At 35.3% G+C, this 19,949-nt stretch overlaps 1 protein-coding gene across 12 annotated transcripts in view; it reads left to right on the forward strand.

Annotated features, from left to right (window-relative positions):
• The window catches only part of R3HCC1L (R3H domain and coiled-coil containing 1 like), a 99,110-nt gene that overhangs the window by 50,517 nt on the left and 28,644 nt on the right, over positions 1–19,949 (forward strand). For 10 of the 12 annotated variants that reach the window (XM_032281225.1, XM_032281226.1, XM_032281233.1 and 7 more), the window contains one exon: positions 17,448–19,267. In XM_032281225.1, the coding sequence (XP_032137116.1) occupies positions 17,448–19,267 (1,820 nt within the window). Of the gene's footprint in view, positions 1–6,916; positions 7,625–17,447; positions 19,268–19,949 lie in introns of those variants that run through there. The other 2 variants (XM_032281231.1, XM_032281236.1) reach the window with 2 other exon arrangements.

Below are 19,949 nucleotides of genomic sequence, written 5' to 3' on the forward strand. Positions count from 1 at the left end.
ATGTACATCCTCCTTTATACTTTATATCATCTCTAGATTACTTACAATACCTAATACAATATAAATGCTAGGTAAATATTTGTTAGACTGTATTGTTTAGGGAATAATAACAAGGAAAAATCTGTATATGTTCAGTACAGACACAATTTTTTTAACTGAATATTTTCCGTCTGTGGGTTGGTTGAATCCATAGATATGGAACTCACGGATATGGAAGGCCAATTGTACTGTGCTTGTGATTGACACTGGAAGTGGGAAGACCTTGAAAGTGTGAAAAGGACTGGGTATATTTTGAATTTTATTATTTTCTTATTCTAATTTTATTCTGCCAAAGAATAATCTTCCAATTTTTACTCATGTTTTCTCTTTTACCTTGCTCCACAACAAGAATTACAAATTATTTGAAACAGATAATGTTTTCTATGCCTGTTGTATACATTTCTGATATTGAATATACTGTTTAGAATAGTATTTTTAAACTTTTATTCAAGTGAAATCAACTTAGTGAATAAATTGATTTTAAATTATAAGAATTTTAAAAGCCTTAAATTTTAAAAATGAAGAATTATAGGTTAAAAGTAAGAGCAGTGCATATATTAAGGGTGAGTATTTTATGGACTTCTTTTTTTTGAGACAGAGTCTCACTCTATTTCACAGGCTGGAGTGCAGTGGCATGATCTCGGCTCATTGCAGCCTCCACCTCCTGGGTTCAAGCGATTCTCCTGTCTCAGCCTTCCAAGTAACTGGGATTACAGGTGCCTACCACCATGCCCAGCTAATTTTTATATTTTTAGTAGAGACAGAGGTTTCACCATGTTAGCCAAGCTGGTCTCGAATTCCTGACCTCAGGTGATCCACCTGCCTTGGCCTCCCGAAGTGTGATTACAGGTGTGAGCCACTCCATCCGGCCTAGACTTCTTTTTAAGTCACATACGTGTATGAGTCTGTTTACTGTGAAATGCTTTTTTTTTTTTTTTTTTTTTTTTTTAAACTGTGGAATGCAGGAAAATAAATTGGAAAAAACTGGCTTAGGAACCTGTGCTTTTAGGTAAATCTTGTAAAGCTTTCCCCCCAAAAAATAGGGTCTTAGAAATAATATAGAGCAGAAATAAACAACATAGGAAAATAATAGAAAAAATTTAAGAAACTAATAGTTGATATTTTGAAAAGATTGTAAGATAAATTAAGTTGACAAACCCTTAGCTAGGCTGAGGAAAAAGAGAGTAGACTGACTTAACTAAAGTCAGAAATGAAAAAGGAGACATTGCAACTGATGCCACAGAAATACAAAGGATCAAAGTGGCTATTACGAACAATTATATGCCATCATATTAGCTAACCTGTAACTGATAGATTTCTGGAAACATACCAAGACCAAATAATGAAGAAATAGAAAATGTGAGCAGACCCAGAAGCAGTAAGGAAATTCAATCAGTAATTGAAAATCTAGCAAAGAAAAGCTCAGAACTGCATGGTGTCATTGGAGAGTTCTACCAAACATTTAAAGGAGAATTGACACCAATTCTTCTTAAACTCTTCCAGGAAGTGGAAGTGGAAGTAATACTTCCAAACTCATTTAATGAGGTCAGCATTACTTTGATACCAAAGCCAGAGATACTGTAAGAAAACTACAGGCCAGTATCTCTGATGAATATTGTAAAAATCTTCAATAAAATATTAGCAAAATGAATTCAGTAATATATTAAAAGATCTTATACCATGACCAAGTGGAATTTATCTCTGGAATGCAAGAATGGCTCAACATATGAAAATCAATAAATATAGAATATATACCATATTAACAATTGAGGACAAAAATCACATCATTTCAATTGATTCAGTAAAAGCATTGACAAAAAAGAATACCTTTTTATGATAAAAACACTCAACATACAAGGAATAGAAGGAAATTATCTCAATATTATGAAGGTAATATTTGGAAAGCTCACAGCTAACATAATCATTAGTGAAAAATGAAGTTTTCCCCTAAGATCAGGAGCAAGACAAGGATGCTCACTCATCACTTTTTTCGACATTGTAATAGAAATCCTAGCCAGAGCAGTTAGACAAGGAAAAGAAATAAAAAGCATCCAAATTGGAATGGAGGAAGTAGAATTATCCCTAATCACAGATGACTTGGTTTTACATGTGTAAAACCTTAAAGATTAAAAAACAAAAACAAAAAACTGTTAGAACTAATAAACAATTTCAGCCAAGTTGCAGAATACAAAATCAGCACATTGTGTTTCTGTGTACTAACAATTAAGGAAAGGAAGAAAATCTCATTTACAATAGCTTCACAAAGAATAAAATGCATAAGAGTAAACTTAGGGCAAAAAAGACTTATACATTGAAAACTACAAAACATTGCTGAAAGAAATTAAAGATACAAATAAATGGAAAGACATACATTTGGTATTATTATCCTGGAACTAAAGCCAGACAAATAGTACTGGTCAAGCATCTCTACTCCAAAAATCCAAAATTCAGAATGCTTCAATGAGCATTTCCTTTGAGTATGACCTTTGAGTACTGTCAGCCCTCAGAAAGTTTTGGATTTTGGAACATTTTGGATTTAGGATTCTCGGATTAGGGCTGCTTAGTCTGTACAAGAAGACCAATATTCCTGATGAATACTGATGCAGTACTGTTGTGGATAGAAGACTTAATATTGTGAAAATGTCCACACTGTCCAAAGCAATCTGCAGAGTCAGTGCAGCCTCTGTCAAAATCTGTATGGTGTTTTTTGCAGAAACAGATAAAACCACTGTAAAATTCATATGGAATCTCAAAGGAGCTCAAATAGCCAAAGCAGTCTTGAGAAAGAAAAACAAAGCTGGAGGCCTCACACTTCCTGATTCCAAAGCATATTACAAAGCTATAATAATCAAAACAGTGTGGTGCTGGCATAAAAACAGACATATAGACCTATGGCACAGACTAGAGAGCCCAGAAATAAACCCACATGTGTATAGTCAAATGATCTTTGATGAGTGTACCAAGATCTTTGATGAGTGTACCACTACAAAATGGAAACAGGGTAGTTTCTTCAACAAATCCTGTTGGGAAAACTGGATATCCACACTCAAAAGAATGAAAGTGTACCATATACAAAATTTAATTAAAAATGTATTAAAAATAAGAACTGAGAATGTGAAAGTCATAGAAGAAAATGGGAAAAGCTTCATGATATTGGAATTAGCAGTGGTTTCTTGAATATGACATCAAAAGCACAAGTAACAAAAGCAAAAACATGTACATCCAACTTAAAAAACTAAAAAAGTAAAAAACATACATCCAACTTAAAATCTTCTGTACAGCAAATAAGTGATCATCAGAGCGAAAACATAGCCTAAGGAATAGGAGACAATATTTGTAAACCATATATCAGATAAAGGGTTACTATTCTGAATATACAACTCAGTAACAAATAATCTGAATAAAAAATGGGCAAAACCTGAATAGGCATTTCTCCAGAGAAGATACATACATGGCCAGAAGGCATGTAAAAAGATGCTCTACATAATAATCATTATGCAAATCAAAACCACAATGAGCTATCATCTCAGACCTGTTAAGATGGCCACTATCAAAGAAAAAACAGGAGATAACAAGTGTTGACAAGGCTATAGAGGAATTGGAACCCTTGCACACTGTTGGTAGGATTGTACAATGCCACACCCTCCTATGGAAAACTTAGGAGGAAGTATGGAAGTTCTTCCTAAAACTGAAAATAGAACTATCATATGATCCAGCAGTCCCACTACTGGGTATATATTCAAAGAGAATGAGATTAGGATGTTAAAGAGACATCTGTACTCCCCTGTTCAGTGCAGCATTATTCACAACAACCAATATATGGAAGCAACCTAAGTGTCCATCAGTGGATGAATGGATAAAGAAAATATTGTATATACATACAACGGAATATCATCCAACCTTAGAACGAAGGAATTCCTGTCATGCTGCCTCATGGTTGAACCTTTAGGACATTTTGCTAAGTGAAACAAGCCAATCACAAAAAGATGAATACTTGTATAATTTCTGTAATATGAGGTATCTAAAGGAATTAAACTCATAGAAACAGAAACTAGAATGGTATTTGCCAAGGCAACGAGGACTTGTTGTTCTGTCAGTGTAGAATTTCTGTCACATGTGGTGAAAATGTTCTGGTGATCTGTTGTACAAGAGTGTGCATATAGTTAAAATATTGTGTTATACACTTGAAAATTGTTGAGGTAAGTTTGTTAGTTTTTTACTACAAAAAATCTACAAAAGGTCTATAAGCATACAAAACAAAATGTCATCAGTGGTTTTCTCTGGAAGGAGAATACAGGTTTTAAGTTTTTGCTTTTAGGTTTATTGTAAAATTGTTTAGTATTAAAATACAAACAGACCCTCCTTTTTTGGTTATATTTATATTACTAAACCTTTTTCTAAAACTAGATTATACCTTCCATTGTAGATCTTTGAGCCAGCTATTATCTTTAAAATCGTACCCTGTTAAACCCCATCTTTTTTTTTTTACTTGAAGATGTCATTCTTCAGATCTCATTCTTCTGTAGTGACCAAGAAAAAGAACATTGTATTTCACTTTGTATCTAGTTTTGTCGTCAGAACACTGAGCACTGTATACAAATTCATCAATGAGTATTAACTGTTACATCCACAAAGTCAGCCAGTACTCCAGAGTTTATTTAAGTATGTGTTCCGCAGACTGAATTCAAATGACTAGAGAACTGATTTTGTGTGGGCTTTAATACTGAACTTTTTGCTAAGTCAAGAATAGCTTTTAAGGAAGATTTTGCAAATGTGAGCTTTATTTATGTATAAATACTAAGTCTCAAGGTGCTTTAATTGTTATGTGGTGAATAATAGAGCAGTGCAAAATATTATATTTACTTAGTACTACCCTTGCATTTCTAATGAAGACTATTTCAGTGGGATATTTATCACCCCAATTCCATGAAGCCATTCCAGTTTACCAACAACCCTATCCTGCTAAATCCAGTAGCAATTCTCAGTTCGTTCTACTTGACCTTTCAACAGTATTTGTCTGTCTGTCTGTCTGTCTATCTCTCTATCTATTTGAGGTAGGATCTTGCTCTGTTGCCCAGGCTGGAATGCAATGGCACGATCACTGCTCACTGAAGCCTCAGCCTACTGGGTTCAAGTGTTCCACCGCAACCTCCTGAGTAGCTGGGACTATAGGCTCACACAACCACGTCCACTAATTTTTGTATTTTTTGTAGAGAAGGGGTTTCTCCTCTCTTCCTTTCACATCCCATACAGTCAGTCCATCAAGTTTTGTTAGCTTTGCTTTCAGATTCTATGATTAATCTGATCACTTCTTATGACCTCCTCTACTACCACCCTAGATGTGCTGCAGTAACTTCCTAACAGGTTTCCTTCTGCTTTTGCTCCCCTGTACTCACATATTTGCTAGAATAATCTTTAGCAAAAGTAAGTCAGAGCATGTTACTCTCTTGTTGAAACCTTCCAATAACTTCCCAACACTCTGAAAATAAAATCCAAAGCTCTTGCTATAACCTACAAACCACTACTCATTTTGGCTCTTAGCTGTCTTACTGACTTCTCTACCCCTTCTTCGCCTTTTTCTTTCTTTCTTTCTTGAGACAGGGTCTCACTCTGTCGCCCAGGCTGGAGTGCAGTGGCGCAATCTCATCTTGGCTCACTGCAACCTCTGCTTCCAGGTTCAAGCGATTCTCCTGCCTCAGTCTCCCAAGTAGCTGGGATTACAGGCATGTGCCACCGCACCTGGCTAATTTTTGGTATTTTTAGTAGAGAAGAGGTTTCACCATGTTAGCCAGGCTGATCTTGAACTCCTGACCTCAGGTGATCTGCCTGCCTCAGCCTCCCAAAGTGCTGGGATTACAGACGTGAGCCACTACGCCTGGCCTCTTCACCCCTTCTTTTTATTTATTTATTTATTTATTTATTTAAAGACAGGGTTTCACCATGTTGGCCAGGCTGGTGGTCTTGAACTCCTGACGTCAGGTGATCCGCCTGACTCGGCCTCCCAAAGTGCCGAGATTACAGGCGTGAGCCACCATGCCCGGCCTCTTCACCCCTTCTTACTCTGCTGATACCACACTTGTTTTCCTGTTACTTCTTGTCCATGCCAAGCTTGTCCTGCCCCAGAGCTTTTACATATGTTCTTCCTTTTTCCTGGATTTCTCTTTTTCCTGATAATTTATGGGTCTCTCTGACTTAGTTTAAGCATCAGCTCAGGTCACTCCTCAGAGTGGTCTTCTCGCTTTACAACATGATCTTCCCTTCTAAAATAGCCACACACCCCATCACACTCTGTATTTTCATCTCTGCTCCATTTTACTGTGTAACCTTATACATTATAGGATATGTTTAAATGTTTGTTGATTGATAGTCTTCACCAGTAAGCTTCATGAGGCCAGGAGCTTTGTTCATTACTGTGTTCCCAGTGCCTAAGATGGGACTTGGCACATACTCATTAAATATTTGTGGAATGACTGAATATTTATTTAGTGATGTAAATAAGTAAATGACATTTATTTAGTGCCAAATGAAGTGCTACGGTATTGTAGATAAAAAGATACGAACTCTACACTGAAGAAGAGAGGCAGATGTGCAAACAAGTAACTATAAAGCAGTATGATAATTGCTTTCATGAAAGTGTATGTATGTAAAGATGGGTGTCTAGTGGAAACTTATAGGAAATACCTTAGAATATCAAGGAGAGTCAGTAATGAAGTTATAGAAAAGGTAACCTTTCACGTGAGACTTGAAGGATAAATAGGAGAGTATCAGGCAAACATCCAACTTAGAAAATAGTATGCTTCAAACCACAGAGGTATGAGAGGTCAGCTGGGCATGTGTCTAGTACTACTAGACACTACTACTTCTGGTTCTAGTACTAGAAGTTGGAGTTGATGGACTATGAAGCCTGAAATTAGGAGGAGCTAGAGATGAGACTGGACAGATAGGAAGTTTTGGGGGTGGTAATGGAGCTAAATTATGTAGGACTGTATTTGTTATGCAAGATACTTTAAAGCTTGTGTGTGAAAAGCCACTGAAGAATTTTGAACAGGGAAATGAACAGGAGAATCTGATTGGTATTTTAGAAAGTCACTGGAAACAGTGTAGAGTTAGATGAGTAGGACTTGGTAATTGATTGAAATGCCAGGGATAGTGACTTCCTGGGTTTTGGCTTGAACAACTGGGTTAACAGTGATACTGTTCACCAAACTATGAAATTGGGGAGAGGAGAGCAGTGAATTTTTTTTGAGAGGATGGCTAGAATTTAAAAATATATAATTATCTTAGTGCCCAGAAATAGTTTACTTGTATCACTTAATATAATTTTTAATATTACACTTAATTACAGACATACTAAATGTTCCTTTAAGGTCCTTATATTCCTTTACAAATGGACATATATACTGCCGAATGGAAGGACCATGGCATCTCTTAGTATTGTGAGTTTGTAAGTAGACCAGTGAGAATAAAGAATATTCTTCATAGTATAGTGAAACCAAGGAAATATAAAGAAATGATTTGAAATCTAGAGCCTTCCACAGTTTCAAACATACGTAAAAAACCTGTATTTTCGAGAAAAAAGAAAAAGGTAAGTTGGGAAAAATGCTCCTAAATTTGTTGGGGCTGACTTTTACTTCTGAGATTGTTGTTGAATTGGTTTTGTTTTCTGATTTATGTAACGTGAGTAGACTTTACTTCTTTGGATCTTTTAAAAAAATCATTATGAACTAAAGTGTTTGTATGCAGATAAGCTTATCTGTACATTCATGCTTTAGTTGATTTCCTGATTTAATGTGTTCCCATGATGCTGAAGCCAACAAAACAGAAGGAGAAAAGCAGATTATATTTGTCCTTGTGGCATTTGGGATATGGCAAGATCTTAGACCAGTGCTAACCCATTAGAATTATTTAATGTGGACCGTGAATGTAAACCACATAGGTAATTCTAAATTCTTTAGAAATCACTTTAAAAAATACAAAAATAAACAAATGAAGTTAATTTTTGTTTTATTTATTGCAGTATATCCAAAATAGTATCATTTCAACATATAATCAGTGTAAAAATAATAGACCTTTTGCATTTTTTTGTACCAAGTGTTTGAAATCCAAGTGTATTTTATATGCACAGCACATCTCAGTTTAGACTAACTACGCTTCAAGTGCTTGATAGCTACTTGTGACTAATTGGACAGTACAGTCCTAGATCATTCTTAAACTAAAGAGTAGAGGTTGCTCAGCATTCTGCAACACTTGAGAGTATCTTTCCAACATGGAGTAATTTATATGCTGCTTGTTTCATTTTCCTGTCAAGTATATTAAAGAATTTCTTCTTTTGTCCTCTAATTTCCCTGCTTACAGAAATTTTATCCAATAAATATCTGCCTATCAATATTAATTGCCTTTGCTTTCTCTTACACATTTATAGTATTGTCCTATTATGCCAAACAAAAGCATATCTTTAAATTTTAGTGATTTTGTTTCAATTACAAGAATACTACATGTTCTTTTTGTAACAGATTTAAACAATACTGTAGCATATGTTGTATAAAAAGATAATAATTCTTTATAACTTTTTCCTCTTTCAGTTCCCGCTCTCCCAGTTATAATCAGTGTTAGCGATTTAGGTAATAGTTTTTTCCTTGTTAGGAATATACACTTAAGATAAATTCCTAATTGAGAAAATTTGTATTTGGAAAATATCTCTTAAAAGTAAAGCTATTAAAAATAGAGATAAAATTTATTCATTATTAATGAAAAAGATTCGTTAGGGACAGTATTCAGAAAGGAAAACATTTTACTATGTATGTATTATTTTACTGAATGTTTATCAAAATTTAAATTGTAGTTGCAGCTATGCTAATTCTCAGAATTAACAAAGAATGATGTGATATTTTCTTGGCATAATTTTTCCAGTAAAATTGTATAATTGTATGATAGCTTCCTTCATTTTGTGTTTGATTTTTCTAGCATTTCTTATATAAACTAGCCTTCTACATCAGCTTTATCAAAACTCTTGAGGGTTTCACCGGTTTCTCAAGATATTTTCTTAGCCCTTTAACATTGTCTTTCTCAATTCTTATTCTTTCCTCATCCTTCTTTAGTTGTTGAGTGAATTGTCCTATCTTTAGTTGTTGAGTGGTTTGATTCTGCCAGAATCAAAGGGTTTTAAAGCTGTGAGATGAGCACTTTCTTTAATATTATTTTCATAGACTTCATGAAATGCTCCATTCATTTGAAGGTTTGTATTTTCACATTACTGTTGAGTTGCATTGTATTTACCTTGTATGATTGGGTATTTACAGCATTAGGCTATGAGTGAGAAATAAATAAACAAAACCAGGATACATGGTTACAGTAGGTGTTGCTGTCTAGGAGAAACAGATATCAGGGGACATTATGAATACTAGTGTATCATAAGGGCCTTAATTCCCTCTGCAAACTTGTAACTTAAGGGATTCAATGTCTATTTAAGTAACAATAGCTAACTTTTATGGAGACTTTTACCATGCCTAGCAAATTTCTGTACATGCATCTTTTTAGGTTATCTGCTCAATGTGACTATAAGTCTGTTATTATCCCCATTTTATGCTTTAAGTAAACTGAGGCTTAGAGCAGTAACCTTTGTGTTATAGAATTCCCACAGATAAAGCCCCACCAGAGTTGAGCTCACTACCCAAAATTTAAGGATGAGATAAATTGATGTCTGGGACTTATTTTAAAATAATTCAGATGTTCATGGGTAAAATGAATAAACGTTGGCCATTGTTTGAAGCTGGATGATGAGTTTTGTAATACAAATAAAAACAGCAACAACAAAAACTTTGGAATATAGCCAATTGAGTCACTATCCCAAGAAGCTAATAAAAGACAAATAGAATAATCCTGAAGAAATTTGAAAGAAGGAGAAAATAAAGATGAGAGCAGAAATTAATGAAATAGAAAAATTGTGAACAGAGACAATCTATAAAACCAAAATCTGACCCATTGAAGAGTTATAAAATAGATCTCTGTTGGGACTGCTCAACACAAAAGTAAGAAAGGACAAATAAATAATATTAAGCACAAAAAGGGGGACAATATAGCAGAGACAAAGCAACAACAAGAAAGTACTGTGAATAATTTTTATATCAATACATTTGAAAACCTAGGTCAAAGGTAGATTTTCTAGAAGAAAGAGAAACTGGAATAGACATTTAACATTAAAGAAAATGAGTCATTTTTAAACATCTTCACCAAAAAGTATGAGTCCTAGACAGTGCTACCGAGGAACTCTACCAATAGTAAGCCCACCCAGCCTTATTTTATAAATCTTTAATTTACATAATGTATCTTGCAGTAATCTTGGTAACCCAATCATGCAACTCCTACTACTGGGAGGGAAACTCATAAACCAGTTTCACTTGAATATACATGCAAAACCCTCAATATTGACAAGCCAAATGAACAATCAGGCATTAGTCCTGACATGAAATCTTCCATATTTTTCCATTGATTTGAAGTAACACATTTATTGTAAAATGAATTCCATATAGATGTGGGTCCATTTGCGGGGGTATACTTGAATGCTTAATCTGTCATCTTGAATTAAAAGCCTGCCTGTTGAATCTTAACATTCAAGATATTTGCATTGGCATTTAAATGTATGAGAATTATAATGGTCTGGTAGCGTATGCTTTATATAAATATCTTTCTGTTGCATAGTTTTTTGCATATCATTTGAAGAGGATGCCAGGATTAGAACTCAATATACTGAATACCTCATTTGAGACATTTTTTAATTCCAAAGAATATATCATCATTCAAACAAATTTAAGTTGATACAACTTAAAGATATTATTCAGAAAATAGATCTGAAATAAATATATTGTCTAAATGTTTTCCACAAAAATATTTTCCTTCCATACCTTCCCATGTGCCTTGCCGCCTTCCCTAAGGAATTGGAGATAACTTTATAAAGGGACAGAGAAACAAATATTACCAGACACCTGAGATGGATTAGTCACTGCATTTGAACACCAAACTTAATTCTGTGTTTTCTAGAAAAGAAAGCAGAATGGGACATATTATGTTGTGTCTGGTAAAGAAACTATATGACTTTGAGAGACATGCTTTTTTTTCTTTGTTTTATAAGTGAGATACTGGAAAGACGATAGTTGCCTTCACCTTTGTTTTTGCAAAAGTTAGGAAATGTTTTTCGAATGGATATTTTCTGTATTGACCAATGACTATGCAAGATGAGATTTTTTTTTTTTTTTTAAGAGCTGGGGTCTCACTACATTGCCCAAGCTGAAGTGTTGTGGTTGTTCATCCACAGGCACAGTCATAGCACACTGCAGCCTTGAACTCCTGGCCTCAAGCTGTCCTGTCACCTCAGCCTTCCAAGTAGCTCAGATTACAGGCCCATGCGTGTGGCTGAGATTTTAACATTGTATCTTAATTTAGGGAATCTTAGCATCTGTAGTGAGCTAATATAAATGGTTCACTTTTGCTTTCAGAAAAATCCCTGATTGGTAAATATGGAGGGGCTGCTCAAGGTGGAAAATCATCGGTTTGTAGCCATGACAGTAAAAATTGAATCCGATAAGAATAAAAAAGAATAATCAGATTCAGCATTTAGGATGCTGCCAATAGCAGGAGGTTTTGATGAGGAAGCAGAATATTTACATGCTTTTAAAATGCTACACTGCTTATTAATTGCAAGGGAGAAAATACATAGTAATTATACAGTAGAGAAATTAGACAATACTTGGACTGGATGATCAAAGTTAAGGGCATTACTGAAGGACAGGAGAAGATCATGTGCCTCAAGATGTGATACACTGAGGACACATCACCACCATGAAGTGTTCTGGCTGAAAATGTGTAACCTCAGTCTAATCTTGGGAACACATCAGACAGATCTTCTATGAGGAGCATTCTCTTAAAAAATGGGGTGGGGAGGGGAACTGTTCTCCCAAAATGTCAACATCATAAATGACAGTTTTTACTGTGAGCATGTTCTAGAATGTCAGAGGCTAAAGATACCTGGCAATTAAAGGCACTACCTGACCCTAACTGGATCCTGTGTGGAAAGGGAGATACTCTATAAAGAACATTGCAAGATCACTTGACAAAATTGGAATACTTATGTTAAATGAAAGTATTATATCAGTGTTAAATATGCTGACATAACTATTTATAGGAATATATTATACTTTGAAGGATTTAGGGCAAAGGGCCATAATGTCTGTAATTTGTCCTCAAAAATGTTCAGGAAAGAAACCGCGTGTGTGTGTATGTTTGTGTAAAGAGAGGAAGAGGAGGAGGAATATGCGTGATTGCAAATGATAAAACAATTGATAAAATATTAACCATATATGAATATGACTAAACAGTGTAAGGTCACTATTTGTATTATTTTTACTTTTATAACTTATCTATAGATATGAAATTATTCCCAAATCAAATTTTAAGACAATATATATACTTTAGCTATGGTGCATCCTGATGAACTAACAGAGAATTTGTTCTAGAAGAATGAATAGTTAGTATGCCCATTAGGCAGTTTCTCTCAAATATCAGATGTCTCATGTGAGCCTTTGGTAAATACTGGATTAAATCAATTCATGGTTGAATTACCACAGTGAGTGCCTTAAGCGCCAATACTCAGTTGTTGATTGAAGAGGGATCCATATGTTTTAGATACCAAATATGGGACAAACAGCGTTGATGTTCTGTTGTGAAAATATAAAAGCTCGATTTATGTTGTGCTTGTTCAGTTTCTCATGAAGATGGATCAGAGAGGTACTTAAAGGAAGTTACCTGTATTTTCTCTCAGGGAGCCTTGGAAACTGTAGAAGCAATTGGACAGGTGCTCAGGTATGATCCCAATGTTCAAAAGTATAATATAGAAAAAAATGATTTGGCCTAAAATATTTAAAAGACATGTGTTAGTAATTTGGACTAACCTCCACTATGGACTGACCTCCACTATGAAGGAATCTGAATTTTTATTCCCTTTAGAAAGTGATTTTTGAACAGAAGTGCATGCTGATGGCCCTTCTAGGACAAATTAGCTGCAAAATGCACCCCCAAATAATGGATTCTATCCAGTTAAGAAGGAAATTAGATGGATAAAAAGCACTTAGAAAATCGTGGAAAAGTTAAAACTGTTAATAAAGAGAAAATATCAACTGGGCACGGTGGCTCACACCTGTAATCCTAGCACTTTGGGAGGCCAAGTGGGTGGATCACCTGACATCGGGAGTTCGAGACCAGTCTGACCAACATGGAGAAACCCCATCACTACTAAAAATACAAAATTAGTTGGACGTGGTAGTGCATGCCTGTTATCCCAGCTACTCAGGAGGCTGAGGCAGGAGAATTCGCTTGAACCCAGGAGGTGGAGGTTGTGGTTAGCTGAGATCCCACCATTGCACTCCAGACTGGGCAACAAGAGCAAAACTCTGTCTCAAAAAGAAAAAAAGAGAGAGAAAATATCAAGTACTATTAGTAAATAGCAGGGTAGGAAAATCTTAATCCAAGGCACATTTAAAAAAATTGTGTATGGCAGGCAGCCCCACTCCCAATGTGAAAAGCCTTCCATGCCGATAGTTGCAAAAGAAATTCATAAAAATGCAACAAGGCTTTAAATTAGATTGGCAATGTAGTGTTCTCCTTTTTTCCACGGTTTTGCTTTCCGTGGTTTCAGTTCCTGTGATCATCCATGGTATGAAAATATTACATACTATAAAATACTTTGAGAGACCACACTCACATAATATTTTTATATAAAATATATATGTAAATTTATATATTTTATGTAACAATATTATATACTGTTATACTTGTTTTATTTAATTAATTATTGTTCATCTCTTTCTCTGCTTAATTTATAAATTAAAATTTATCATAGGTATGTATGTGTAGTAAAAGACAGTATATATGGAGTTTGGTACTATCCATGGTCCAGGCATCCATTGGGGATCTTGGTACATATCCCCTGCAGATAAGAGCGGGGACTACGGTATCTTGACAGTCCATAAGATGGAGACATGCCTGTGAGTTATGAAAGAATGGGCATAGTGGTGGATTGGAGTGTCTGCTATGGGCCTGAGAGCTGACTGTCAAAATTTTTGGAATTCTGCAAACTGATTATTAAACACAGCTATTATTAAAAATTAAGGTACATAGGCTTACTGTTAAAATTACAGTTTTACAAAGCTAATAAATACTTCACACTCATCAGTTGCTAATTATTTTACTACATTTTATTATGATCTGTGCTTTTGAAGTTATTTATGTGTATCGTACCTCTGGTTGAAATACTATAATGGTGTGTGCTTTTTGTACACTTTTTACCAACTTTGGTGATGTCACAGTGATAACTAGAAATTAGCTATGGCAAAAAAATTTACAGAGATTGCCAAATGCCATAAATAGGGTTTGATTTATTATTTCTTGATTGTCTAGACTTAAAGTGATGGAGAAAATGCTGCTAATGAAATGTATCATGTCTTTAGCTATTGTAACAAAAAAGTACATGTTCTTCCATTATTAAAAAATTATTCAACTAAGAAGTCACTCACATCATTGACATCAATGACATAAAGAAAAACATCAAGTAATACTCTGAAGTACACTTGGAAAGCTGATTGCTGAATATTAGCCAGCACACTGCTGCTGGTCATGGCACAGTCAAAATCACTGCTTTGGTAGGAAATAGATAATATAAATGTATTATGCTGATTTTCCCCTTTAGGAAGTAGTATTATGACTATTATGTGAGCATTAAGAAAAAAGGTTGAATTTTAAAAGTCATTAACTTTGGCACATGATAATTTTAAAAGTAGATAATTTGAAGCCTTTGATAGGTGTGTTGCAGATTAGAAATAGAATCATAGAATTTAGAGTTTCTCTAGTATATGTCAGTCATCCAGCCTTTATCTAAATTTTTCTAGAGACAGAGCACATTTCCTGATAATAACATTGGAGAACTCTAGAAGTAGAGTTCTTTCTTATATTTAGCTAAATTTTGTTTTCCTTTAATTTCTGACAACTGATTCTAGTACTGACTTCTGGAGAAACATAGAAACATAAGCAAGAAATTTTATCACTTTTATAGAGCAACCAATCTTTCATGTATAAAGGTAGCCATGATTTTTCATTTAGAACTCTTTGGGCAAGAGTTATACCTTTAGTTCTTTTAGCTCTACATTGTGTGATGTATTTTCTAGACTCTGTAATCTAAGAGTGTGTTGCCTTTTTAAACATCACGTCACGATTTTGGGGCTTTTATTGACCTTGTGAACGAAATAAAAGCCTTTAGATTTTTCTTTGTGCAAATTGTACAGAAGTCATGTCTTCTGCCTTTTGTTTGATTCTTTAAAAAAAAAACTCCAAAACATCCTTATATTTACTGTTTTATACTTTCATATTGCTTTCAGCACAGCATTTCAGATTATAGAAATGATTTTGAATTTTAATTTTATAATTTTTGGTATTCCATCAGTTTTGTGTCAGTTGCAGTTTTGATAAGCACTCAATATTTATTGTTTACATCTAAATTATTGTATAAAATGTTGAATTTCAAAAGCCTATATAATCCTCCTTTAAATAATCTCTAAATTTATCTCCACCCAATATTATTATTTTTTGTTGTTTAATCTTTTGTGAGTCCATTTATCAGTTCTGCTAAGTAATCCGCATTTCATCATTTTATATCCAGAAGTTCATTATGATATATTTTGTCAGATGTTTTACTTACTGTAATCAAGATGTACTGTGTCTCTGGTATCCCTTCCTATGAAACACAATTTAGTACCTCTGTCTTTGAAAATTAGGTATTTTTTGAAAAATCCTGGCATGACTAAATGTTAAGGTCATATTATTCCACAAATGGAAGACATAAAATACATGAAGAACATTGGACTAGATATTAACTAAGATATAAAAAGAGAAAAGGAAGAAAATCATCCCTGGAGATATTTGACGATCAAGGCCACGGTGTTACTTGGACTGAAAGGAAAATAACCTGTGCCATGAAAATAGAGCTTTTTCACTGAGGAAGTATTCTGGACCAGGTGAAATTTTAGGGATCTGGAATGGAGTGGACAGGATTCGTTAGCCTTTTCCTCTCTGCTTTCTCATTATCTTCTTCTTTTGAAATGTATGTTGTGAAATATTAACAGTGGGTGCATCTGCATGTATGTGGGTGTTTCTGTGTTGTGTATAGAACCTCCTTATTCTCTTTGCCCTGGACAAAGGTATCCCTATTTCATTGAATTATTTTGAAAATTAAAAGAATAACTTGGGCTGGGCATGGTGGCCCACTCCTGTAATCCCAGCACTTTGGGAGGCTGAGACGGCCGGCTCACCTGATGTTGGGAGTTCGAGACCAGCCTCACCAACATGGAGAAACCTTGTCTGTACTAAAAATACAAAATTAGCCAGGCGTGGTAGCACATGCCTGTAATCCCAGCTACTTGGGAGGCTGAAGCAGTAGAATCACTTGAACCCAGGAGGTGGAGGTTGCAGTGAGCCAAGATCGTGCCATTGCACTCCAGCCTGGGCAACAAGAGTGAAACTCTGTCTCCAAAAAAAAATAATAATAATAATAAATAACTCAATATGAAATTCCCTAGCACATTTTCTTGTATTTAGTAGATAGTAGATAAAGGTTCGTTTAACTTTTGTTAAATTTCTTGTTAAATTCCATTGAGCAACCATGATGGAGGTTGTCAGGAAGTAACTAGAGTGAATTGTCTCGTCACAATTTCCTTGGTCTTCTACCCTTCTTCATCCTACCCAGTTCTGTTTTATTACTGCTGGAAGCAAGGAAAATTCATGGCAAGTCACTTGACTAAATGGTATTGATAGAATAATACTTTTCTCTTTTTCACTACTTTCTCTTTTCTAAAAAATATTAGATCAAAAGCAACATCTTCTAGAAAGCATTCTCTGAAAAGTCATTTCGTTTTTTAGACAACAGTCTAGTCACTCTTAAAATCATTTTATGTGTGTATATATTTATGTTGGACAATAAAAAATAAAATAAAACGGCACAGTGGCTAATGCCTTTAATCCCAGCACTTTGGGAGGCTGAGGAGGGTAGATTGCCTTCAGCTCAGTCTGGGCTTGAGACCAGCCTGGGCAACAGGGTGAAACTCTGTCTCTACCAGAAATTTTAAAAAACCCGAAACAAAAAAACAGAGCCAGGCATAATGGCGTGTGTCTGTGATCCCAGCTACCCAGGAGGCAAAGGTGGAGGGATCACTTGAGCCTCAGAGGGCAGAGGTCATAGTGAGCTGAGATGGGGCCACAGCACTCCAGCCTGGGTGACAGAGTGAGACTCTGTCTCAAAAACGAAAAAGGAAATATTTTGTCCCAATACATTGTAATTAGTGTCTGATAAATAAATCATTCTCTTGCAGATTGTGGTGGTGCCATGCAGCAAGAAGCAGAGAGGTGCAGAGTTCGAGCCAGAAGGCCTGACATGGCACTTTATATACCAAAAGCTCGAAGGGGTGCAGTACTCCTTAAGACAGGTGATCAAGAAGAAAGCTGTGGTTCACCTAACTCTGTGGTGAAAGGAAAGCAAAAAGAAAGTTCTCTCTCCCAAAAAGAAGTCTTTAGAGACAAACCAGAGGCTCCAAGAGTAAGTGTCAATCCTGACAGAAAGGAACATACCTGTAGAGAAGGAAAGAAATCTTCAACAAAATTAAGAAAGGATACCTGCCTTCGAAAAACAAATAGCATTTGTTCTAAGAGAGGAACCACTGAATCCAAAGAAGTATTATCCCAGGGACATCAGCAGGGAGCCCCAAATGCTGGGGCTATACCTAATGCATCTTTACAGAGACATTTTAAACCAAAGAAGGGGGAGTGTTTGGAAGTTGAAACTACAGATGTGACAGGGCATGGGAGTATACTTCTATCACAGGCCTGTTCAGAAATCAGTGAGGCTCAGTTTCCAAGCAAACCATTCCAAAATGTGGAATTCCATGACTTCGATAGGCATGAACCTGATGGGGAAACATTTGAAGACAAAGATTTGGAAAGCAGAATTGAAACCGATGCCAAGGTGTTAGAGATACTGTCTGAGTTTCCTAGAGTTTTTAGTTCTGTAATGAAACCTGAGAATATGATTGCACCAACTAAACTAAGTGCTGATTCTGGAATTGTACAACAAGGCATGCAAACATCAGATGGAATATTGAAGCCCAGCAGTGGAGGCATCACCACTACTTCTGTTCCTGGAAGTCCAGATGGTGTCTTTGATCAAACTTGCATAGATTTTGAAGCTGAGAATGTAGGTGGTATAGCCAGTAGTACAGGTTTCATCTTAGATCAGAAAGATACAGATTCCATTTCTGAAACTGTGGGTCACGTCTCTCATAAAATGACTACAGTCAGCAAATTAGAGAGCACAAATGACACTGTTAGTCCAGTAATGATTAGAGAATGTGAGAAGAATGACAGCACTGCTGATGAGTTACATGTGAAGCATGAACCTCCTGATGCAGTTGTCCTTGCTCATGAAACACGTAGGGACAATGGGTTTAAGAATGTAGCTGACATTACCAATAAAGCATGTATGATGGACACTACAGGTATGTCCTGTAGTGATCATGTAACTGTTGACATCCCTTATGTAGTTGCAGTTAGAATAGCTGATGAGACCTCCAATAATAAACATAATTTCTCAAAGTTTATAGGAATGAGTGCAGAGGCAACCCCTCTTCATGTAGCTAGAAGTGGGAATGATACTGAAAATTTCAGCAACCTGACTGCTTGCTCAGATATTTATGCTGAGAGTATTTCATCTCGTTTTACAGAGTCAACAGGAAAGTTGATAGAGAGCTTGTCAGATTGTGCTTCCTCCTTACCTATAAAAAAGATTGCTGGTAGTGATTATAAAACTTTTTTGGACTCTGAACTCAGTATGTTAAATGGGACAAAAGTACTTTCCGACAGTACCATGGGCAGTGATCTGGGTAGTACTGGTGATACAACAGAAGCATTGCATGAAGTAAGAACTGCTGAAGAGTTCAAAACAAAAGAGCAAGATGACTCAGAGGATATAGAATTTGGTATATCTACTACTAATAGGGAATCATTATCTATGGAAACATCCATTGAACCAAAAGCAACCGAAACTTCTCACACAGAGGGAAGTACTGCGACTGAGGAGAGCTGGGAGTCTATGTTTAATGATGATGGTGACTGCCTGGATCCACGTCTTCTGCAAGAGGTATGTTTAATTGAAATTACTTGATGCTTAAGACAATTTACAGATCAGTGGTAATTTTGATAGACATTGATGCACATTCACTGATACTTAAGAGTATCCAGCAATAAACTAATAGGCTTGTACATTGAGAAAATAATATATGACAGATCTTTAAAAAATAAAACATACACAATTGAGCTATATCTATAATAGCCAAGTCCTGAGAGATCACATTGACTAAGATGAATTTAATGGATTTTGGCTATCAGTTGAGGAAATACAAAGGAAAACTTCAAAAAGATTTTTCTGTGTTGACAAGGTATCTTTTACATGGGCCTATTTAGGGGAAAGAGAATAATTTATTACGATTGTTATTTATATTTCATTTTCTAGTGGATATTGGAATGTTAGACACTATAGAGGGAAGGGAAGTAAAGAAAGGAAGGGTAAATACAAGAAAGTATCATTGTTTTTTAAGGTGTTTATACTGGGTTAAATTGAAGAATAAATTACTATTTAGCATAAATAGAAAATAAAAGTGAATGATATGCTGGCCAGTTAGAATTCATAAATAAATGTTAGATTTGAGGCATATTAGAAATTACGCAGTTCAGTCGTCTTGTTTTCTTAATTGAAACGTTTACTCTGTATCCAACGTTTAAACTCCTTACCATAAATAAGAATCATTGGTTTTAAGTAGTAG

The sequence above is a fragment of the Sapajus apella genome, unplaced genomic scaffold (assembly GCF_009761245.1).
Source record: "Sapajus apella isolate SASKATOON/1434 unplaced genomic scaffold, GSC_monkey_1.0 scaffold13, whole genome shotgun sequence".
Lineage (NCBI taxonomy): Eukaryota > Metazoa > Chordata > Mammalia > Primates > Cebidae > Sapajus > Sapajus apella.